General features: G+C 49.9%; 1 protein-coding gene across 1 annotated transcript in view; it reads left to right on the forward strand.

The window, feature by feature from the left end:
- The window catches only part of Itga10 (integrin subunit alpha 10), a 19316-nt gene extending 10519 nt beyond the window's left edge, over positions 1-8797 (forward strand). Inside the window, exons 18-30 of the mRNA XM_050124766.1 lie at positions 523-636; positions 839-924; positions 1181-1322; positions 1485-1577; positions 1738-1814; positions 1949-2038; positions 2362-2446; positions 2617-2730; positions 2924-3004; positions 3135-3248; positions 6038-6133; positions 6873-6986; positions 7294-8797. Coding sequence (XP_049980723.1) covers positions 523-636; positions 839-924; positions 1181-1322; positions 1485-1577; positions 1738-1814; positions 1949-2038; positions 2362-2446; positions 2617-2730; positions 2924-3004; positions 3135-3248; positions 6038-6133; positions 6873-6986; positions 7294-7359 — 1272 coding nt within the window. The 3' untranslated portion in view covers positions 7360-8797. The remainder of the gene's footprint in view (positions 1-522; positions 637-838; positions 925-1180; positions 1323-1484; positions 1578-1737; positions 1815-1948; positions 2039-2361; positions 2447-2616; positions 2731-2923; positions 3005-3134; positions 3249-6037; positions 6134-6872; positions 6987-7293) is intronic.
- Positions 8798-8938: the final 141 nt, after the last annotated feature.

The raw sequence follows: 8938 nt of genomic DNA on the forward strand, positions 1-8938 counted from the left end.
GCCATGTCCCGCTGCCAGGCTAGCTTAACTCCCAAAATAACCACACGGAAATTGTATTAATTAAATTGCTGCCTGGCCCATTAGCTCTAGCCTCTTATTGGCTAACTCTCACATCTTGATTCAACCCATTTCTAATAATCTGTATGTTACCACAAGCTCGTGGCTTACCAAGAAAGATTCAGCATGTCTGACCTGGCAGCTTCATGGTGGGCGGCTCTCTCTGCCTGCTGTCTTTCTCCCAGCATTCAGTTCTGTCTACTCCGCCCACCTAAGGGCTGCCCTATCAAAAGGCCAAGGCAGCTTCTTTATTCAACCAGTGAAATCAACACAAATACAGAAGGACCTCCTACACCAGAGTTGTATTTGAGTCATATTCCATCATATTGTGACTACCTTGGGACACAGTGCCCAGGACATAGGAAGTGCTTCATGGACGGTCACATGTACCATATTCGGCAGAGGTCTGGCTTCTACTCTAACCCTGGTTCCCCATGATCTACCCTTCACTCTTCTTTCCCTCAGGATACATCAGATTACCTCCGGCCAGTGGCCTTGACTGTGACTTTTACCTTGGACAACACCACAAAGCCAGGGCCTGTGCTGGATGAGGGATCGTCCACCTCTGTCCGAAAGCTGGTTGGTAGTGTCATGCCCTGCTCTGTCTGGGGTCCCAGTGCTACCCTCCCAGTGAACTTAAGAGAAGGCGAGGCCACACACAAATGGTGAAATCTTAGCCAGGCTCTGGTGATCAAAATATAGCCTCTCTTTACTTTCCCCCCAATTCCAGTCTGTTCTCTTTGCCTTCCGCTCCGTCCTCAGACCCCTAACTCTCTTCTAGGTCCCCTTCTCAAAAGACTGCGGCCCTGACAATGAATGTATCACAGACCTGGTACTTCAAGCAGACATGGACATCAGGGGCTCCAGGTCAGATGGACATGAGCTAGGGAAACCAAAAGGGAGTCGAGGGAGCTAGAGAGTTGTTGTTTTGAGACAGGTTCTCCCTATGTATCCCTGGCTGTCCTGGGAGCTTGCTCTGTAGACCAGGCTGGTCTTGACCTCACAGAGATCCACCTGCTTCTGCCTCCCAAGTGCTGGGATTAAAGGCCTGCGCCACTGTGTTGGAAGTGAGACCTTTGATTCTCTTTTGCCTCTTAGTCTTTCCTTTATCTCCCATTCTTAGGAAGTCCCCATTTGTGGTTCAAGGTGACCGACAGAAACTGCTGGTATCAGCAACCCTGGAGAACAAGAAGGAAAATGCCTACAACACTAGCCTGAGTCTCAGGTTCTCTAGAAACCTCCACCTGACCAGTCTTACTCCTCAGGTACCCCTGACGGAAGGGGCAGAGGTGAAGGGGAGGAGAAAGATGAGAATATGAGCGCTGGCTGTGGGGTGCTTGAAGAAAGACTCAGTGTTTAGCGTCTTAGTGGGTGGAAGAGCAGCCCTGGCCCCAGCTCTAACTTTCTCCTCATCCTTCTGCCTTCAGAGAGCCAAATCAGTGAAGGTGGAATGTACTGTCCCTTCCCCCCATGCCCGGGTGTGCATTGTGGGCCATCCAGTCTTCCAGGCGGGGGCCAAGGTGAGTGTGGGCCCACAATGAGAACAAAGTGCAGAGAAAGCGGGGTCTGGGGTCCATGGGCATGGAAGTTCTGGGGAGGAGGTAGGCGGGGGCTTGTTCTTCTGTGGTTTATCCACAAGGAAGAATTTATCATTATTCCATCCGCGTCCCTTATCCCCAGGTGACCTTTCTGTTAGAGTTTGAATTTAGCTGCACCTTCCTCCTGAGCCAGGCCTTGGTGAGGCTGACTGCGAGCAGGTGAGAAAACAGGAGCTGCCTCCAGCCCCCCTACCCCTCTCATGGGTCTTGATGGAAAGAACCCCCCCAATTCCTCTAGAAGTAGAGGGGGTCCCTGAGGAGGGACTGGAATGTCTCCCCCTTTGACCCTACAGCGATAGCCTGGAGAGAAATGAGACCCTTCAAGACAATACAGTTCAGACCTCCGCCTACATCCGATACGAGCCTCACCTCCTGTTCTCTAGGTATGGCTAGGCTCCCTACAGTCTTTGTATCCCCCCACCATCCTTCCTTGTCCTCTAGTCTTCCCAGGAGCACAAACTGTTAACCTTTGCTCTTAAGCACCTTACTTTCCTGGGCTTGTCAGGCCCTGATAAAGAGATATGGGGATACGATCGCATGATTTTTTTTTATCAAGTTTTTGTTACATTCAGTTACCTTCTTCGTCATGCATCCCTATCTCATTATCCATGAGCTGACCCTGCCTTCCCCGAATCCATGTCTGTATGCCGATCATGTGACCTGTGCCACTGTCATGGCCACACCTCTTGGTTTGGTGTCCACACAGTGAGTCCACCCTACATCGATACGAGGTTCACCCTTACAGGACTCTCCCAGTGGGTCCTGGCCCTGAATTCAAAACCACTCTAAGGGTGAGCAGCTTGGGGGGGAGGATGGCATGCTGGTGGGGGTTGGTGCGCTAGGGGTGCGGATGCAGACCAGCAATAGCTGTGTGGGGAAAGGATGAGAAGAGTCGTCCTGGAGTGGCTGAGGGGAAGAGATGCAGCGGGTCCCTTGTCCTTGCCTCTCTTTCTTCTCCCAGGTTCAGAACCTTGGCTGTCATGTGGTCAGTGGCCTCATCATCTCAGCCCTCCTTCCAGCTGTGGCCCACGGGGGCAGTTACTTCCTGTCACTGTCTCAAGTCATCGCCAGCAATGTGAGTCTGGGCTAGAGCACACGGAACCCTGCCATCTTGAACCAGCGGACTCCTCCTGCAGGCCCACTGCTCTCAGCTCCTCTTCCTGGGACCCTTCTTTTCCCAGCAGCTTGGGAGGAAGGAAAGAGATTGTGCATAGCAGGGGTCTAGGACGGGCTGGTTTGGGAGCCTTTCCAGTTGAATCTTCCTTTAGGCAAGCTGCACAGTGCAGAATCTGACTGAGCCCCCAGGACCCCCTGTGCACCCAGAGGAGCTTCAGCACACAAACAGACTGGTAGGAGTCCCTGGAAGGTGTCGGGGCAGGAATGCATATAGAGATTGGTGTCTGGTGAAAGGTGGGTGGGAGTGGAGAAGGGAAGGGGGAGTGCTCCCTCCAGGGTCCTGATTTGTCTCTCTTCGGATAGAATGGGAATAACACTCGGTGTCAGGTGGTGAGGTGCCACCTTGGACAGCTGGCAAAGGGGACTGAGATCTCTGTTGGACTGCTGAGGCTAGTTCACAACGAATTCTTCCGGAGGGTAAATCTTTTCTTTTCATCTATTCTGCTTCTATCAGAAACATTAACCAGGAGGTGACAAGACTCCTGTTTAAGTTTACCTCCCTCTGTTTGACCATAAGCAAGTGATTTCATTTTCATAATCTTTCTTCCTGATTTTTTTGTTTGTTTGTGGTTTGGTTTTTTGTTTGTTTGTTTGTTAGAGACAGGGTTTCTCTGTGTAGCCCTGGCTGTCCTAGAACTCACTCTGTAGACCAGGCTGGCTTCAAACTCACAGAAATCCAGCTTCCTCTGCCTCTCAAACTCTGGGATGAAAGGCATGAGCCAACATGCCCAGCTTTTACCTGGTTAAAATGAGAATGATTGTACCTAGCTTGTGGAATTGATATAGGGAGGTAATGAGGTGGACCTATGGCAAGCCCTCGATAGAGCAGAGCAACCACTCTTGTATTTTCCTCTACTTAGCAGCCCTTAACTGCATCGTAAGAGTCAATTAATAAAATTCCCACATCTAATCACTAATTCGTCAGGCTAGTGTGGTGATGTACATCCTTAATCTCAGCACTCAAGAGGTAGAGGCAGGTGGATCTTTATGAATTCAAAGTTCATGGCTAGCCTGGGCTATATAGCAAGCCCCACACCAGCCAGCCACTCTCATGAGCACATGTGCGCACGCACGCGTACACACACACACACGAGCACATACACGTGCACGTACCCATTCACATTCCGTCAAGTGCCTGTTACAGGAATAATTCTGTGTAAGTCATCAGTGGGGAGTCTAAGACCTATCATGTATCATGTCTAATTCAGTGCAGGTGTTTAATACTTTTTTGTTAAACAAATGAATACGATATTTGATATTATTTGCAGTAAAGTAAAATTGCATACTCGAGTGGGATTTAGATTATGAAAGTCTCTGAAGCTAGGGAGATGAAATTGAATTTACTATGATGGTCGGCACTCAGAAGTCAGTGGGAGCAGGGAACTAGCACCTTAATGGTAAATGGCTATTTAGCACTAGGTGTTTATATTGTTTAATAATACATGTAACAACCACCTTCAATATTGCAAGATCTCTGGGTAATAAGCATAAGCCTTAGGTGAGCTAAGACGAATCATTCCTCTCCACATCTGGTACTCTCTCTAGCTTTCTTGGTCATCTTGTCAGATTCAGGGGTGTGTGTGTGTGTGTGTGTGTGTGTGTGTGTGTGCGCACATGTGTACAGGTGTGCTCATGTGTGTGTATATGCACACGTGTGTACAGGTGTGTTCGTGTGTGTGTGTCCGAGACTGAGGATGGTATTAGCAGCCTCTGGAATATGGTGTAAGCATTCTACCATTGACCACCCCCAGACATTTTTATTATTTTAAATTTTTTTCAAGATTTATTTTATGTGCACACATGTATGTCTATATGTAAGTGTGTGCACTTGTGAGTGCTCACAGGGAACAGAAGAAGCCATTGGGTACCCTGAAGCCAGAGTTACAGTAATCTGGGTGCTGGGACTGAACTCTGGTCTTCTTCAAGAGCAGCAAACTCTTACTGGCTAACCCATCTCTCCATCCCCCACCCCCAGGGTTTCAGTGAGTCTCTGCAGTTAGTCTTGACCTGATTCAGTCTCCTGAGTGCAGGGGTTAAAGGTGTATACCACCGTAGCTAGCTTAATGACTTCCATAGCAAACCTTTGTTAAGAAGCCACTAGGGGTTTGGGGGTGACTCAGTAGATAAAGCATGAAGATGAGTTCAGACCCCAGGACTCATACAAAAAGCTGGATGCAGTGACATGTGCTTGTAATCCCAATGATGGGGACATAGGAGGGTGATTCAGGTGCCCCCTAGTCTCACCTACTTGACAATGTTAAAAAAGAAACAAACAAGCAAGCAAACATACACACACACACACACACACACACACACACACACACACACACACCTGCAGACCTTGTTGGCAGAGGTAAGTTTATCTCTGTGAGTTCAGGTCCAGCCTGATCTACAGAATGAGTTCAAGGCAAGCCTGGTGTAGACAGTAAGAACCTGTCTTTTAAAAAAAGAATGTCAAGCCAATGAGAGGCCCTGTCTCAAATAAAAGGACAAATGTATAAGGGTACTGAAGAATAACACCCAAGAGTGTTGTCTTGACCCCATACCTATACATATACATGCACACACACACACACACACACACACACATTTGTCATAGACACTGGAGCACAAGGGCTGATCAGACATGGTCCTTACCCTCAGGGATCTCATAGACCAGTGGACAAAATGTAAACAGTAGGTGTTCTAGGTTCAGGGGCCAACACTCTTCTCAGCCCTGCCCTTGTAAGGGTCTCTGTTGAGTCCTATGGTGGGGACTTGCAGGTATCCATTCTCGCTTGCTCTTCTTTCAAAGCCATCAGGATTCAGTCACAAGGTTCCACTAAAACAGTTTCGCCCCAAGCACTTCCCAAAGACCCACTACTAAACACAACAGTTGGGTAAAGCTTCTCCCTCTTAATATCTTGTAGCAGGCACCAAGACTTGACACCTGAAGGCTGAAGGACACTCAACCCATGCTTAGATCCTAGTGCCAGGGTTGGTGGGATTTGGTAGGAAGCATGGAGAGGGAGATGGATGCCCTTGTAAACTGTATTTTCAGAGCAGGGTTTCTGTCTGCTGCCCTTCCTCTTTTCCCCATCAACTTCTAACATCTTCTGCTCTTCAGGACCTGATAACTGGGCCACTGAGCTTCAGCTTCGCCCTTGGAGTTCCACACCTCCAGGCGATGGCTCGGTTTCAATGTTTCCCATCTGCTTGATCCACAGGCCAAGTTCAAGTCTCTGACGGTGGTCAGCACCTTCAAGTTAAGAACCGATAAGGGCAGTGTCCTACAGCTGATGGAAGCTCCCTCCTGGAGTGAGGTAGGAGCCCTGGAAACAGGCTGTGGGAAGATGAAAGGGTGACCTCTTTCTTTTCTCAGTTTAGTTTTTAACATCTCCTGTGTATCAGCATTTTGCGGCCTCTGGAACATGATGTAAGCATTCCTACCACTGACCGCCCCCAGGCGTTTTTATCATTTTAATCTAATTCACTGTGCATCCGTGAGAATACCATGTGAGTGGAGGTCCGAAGAAGGCATGGATTCCCTCAAAGGGAGATGGTTCTGAGCCGCAGCGTGGATACTGGGAACCAAACCCAGGTCCTTTGCAAAGGCAGCAAGTGCTTTTAACCACCAAGCCATCTCTTCAGTCTCACCATGGACTTTTCCAGAGCGGGACCATAGCCACTAGGCCGCAGACCACCAGTCAGAAATGGCACTTCCACGGCCATGCTTCTTGCTTCGGTGTTTTTAAGTATAGAGGTCTCTGTTGTTTCGTTCTCTCTTTGCGGGTGGCTTTGTTACAATGTTGAGTGAGCGAGCCGAGTTAAGGGACACTTAGAAAACACAAGTCAGGTATAGTGATGCTTGCCTGTAACTCTAGCGCTGAGAGAGCAGGCTGAGAGAGGAAGATTGCCATGAGTTTGGAAGGGCAGTCTGGGACACACCGCGAAACTCTGCCTCAAAAACAAACAAACAAACAAGCAAACCCACAGAAACCGGTTGGTCTCAAAGGCAGAGCGTGGCAAATCAAACCAAAACAAACTCTCCTTGATCTGCAGAGCCTCTTGGAGGTGATTCAGAGCCCCACCGCCCCCATCTCCCTGTGGATCCTTGTGGGCAGCATCCTGGGAGGGTTGCTCCTGCTTGCTCTCCTTGTCTTCTGCCTGTGGAAGGTGAGCCCAGCTTTTGTGGGCGGTGGGAGCATCGTGCCCACAGTCTGAAGCATCTTACTCTGCCAAGAAGGGCAGGCTCCATGTTAGGCAGTTAAACACGTGGGGGGAGGGGGCGGGGGCGGTCCTGTGTAGATCTCCTTCACTTTATTCCACAATTGTTGCTTGAGTCAAACTAAGCCAAAGAAAATAAATTTGAATCCCATTTCTGGGAGCAGAACAGACGCGAAGCCCTCAGATAAGCTGCAGGGCTCTTAGCAAGGCCCCCAGTCAGGGCATCTGGCAGTGACTTGAATGTTCCCCTCTGTAGCTTGGTTTCTTTGCCCGTAAGAAAATCCCCAAGGAAGAACCCACTGATGAGAAGCTGGAGCAGTGACTGCAGAAGGGTCAGAACGTCCTCCTTGGCAGCCTTTGCAAAAAACGAGGCTTGGAGGCACAGAGGGGAAAGGATGCTTCTGGAATATGTCTCCAGACCTGCAGCCTGACTTGACTTTTGAGCCATGGGTATGCTGCTGGCAAGAGATGAGGCTTTGCCTCAGACACGAAGGGCTGGCACCAAAACACATAGTGTCCCCACCCTGTGCTTTCCTCCTGGCCCTGACGGGGTTCCACAGTCAACATTGGGTCTTCGTTTGGTACCCTATCTTCTCCCATCACAAGGGGGTCGAAGGATTTTTTTCCTGACACCTTCAGATGCCATTTGTCCTCCCTTGCAATTCCGAAAAGGTTCTCCTCCACACCCCCACACCCCCCACACCCTCTCACCTTCCTGCCTGCTCCCCACTCCGCAGGAGAGAGCTGACGTTGACTTAAAAGAAGTAAAGTCAACATCTGCGGCTCTCCTGTGGAGTCTAGTGATTCATAGAGCCGGACGGGGAGAGTCAACAGGAAAAGAGGGAGGAGAAAAAGCCACAAGAGACATTCTGTACAATTCCAAGGCACAGAGAAGCGTTCAGACAGGCAACCGCCAGCTCTCCTGAAACCTGAGACCTCATGGGACGCCCGCCCTCAGGTGCCGGGGAAACCCAGCTTGCCCCCGGGCTCTCTGAGCTTCAGCCTCCCAACCCTCGTCTTTCTTTAGGAGCAAAGCCAGGACCTGGCCCTGAGTTTTCTGGAACCAGGTTCCCCCTGGTGGCTCAAATTGGAATAGCAGGGAGCTCATTGGCAGCATTCCCCTCTTTGCGGCTTCCTTAGAGAAAGCGGCTTGATGGTGGGAAGCCCTTTTGCCACACCAGTTTGGGAAATAGCAGCCGCTGCGAGATCCAAACGAAGGGGATCTGCATCAAGAAACCTAAGTGGTTGGCATGAGACCTCGGGGGAGTAAGCCCTTTCTTGTCCAGCATCAGCTGGCTTTATAGCAGCAGTACTGTCTCCCTGGAAGATCTTTCTGGGACTCGTGTCGTGTGTCGTGGCGTGCGTGGGTTTCTCTGCTGGAGTGAGTTTTCAGCCTTATTTGATGTTTACTGGAAAACTCAAGTTAACTCTGAATTCCCTCCCTCTTGTCCAATGTTTTGGTTCATGGGCGACTGGAATTCTCATAGTAACCAGGAAACTTGTTTTTTATTGTAAGACTTTGAACGGCAAAGTCAATTGCGGGTCGCCAGAGTTCAGCTCTGATGGACCGATACCCTCAGTCGGAGAAGAGAGGAGATCTGATTGGGCCCCTGCCACAGAACCTGTCTTCCCAGGCTGTTCTCCAGGCCTGTCTGCGGTATTTATTTTGGTGTCTCTGGTCTTCGGCAGAGCCGCCCTCTGTGGGTATTGTCGTTTCTACCACGGTGATCAGATGGTCAGAACAAATAAAATCCAGTATCAAGTGACTTCTGGCGCTGTTTGTGTTTCCTAGGATATAGACTGCTCAGAAACGGAAGCACGCGAATGTTTTCTGTGGCTCTTCCGCAGGCGATCTGCTCTGTGCCCTGCAATTCTCACCTAGGAATGGGGGGGGGGGGGGC

Source organism: Alexandromys fortis, unplaced genomic scaffold (genome assembly GCF_014885135.2).
Source record: "Alexandromys fortis isolate MF-2015 unplaced genomic scaffold, M_Fortis_MF-2015_v1.1 scaffold_235, whole genome shotgun sequence".
Lineage (NCBI taxonomy): Eukaryota > Metazoa > Chordata > Mammalia > Rodentia > Cricetidae > Alexandromys > Alexandromys fortis.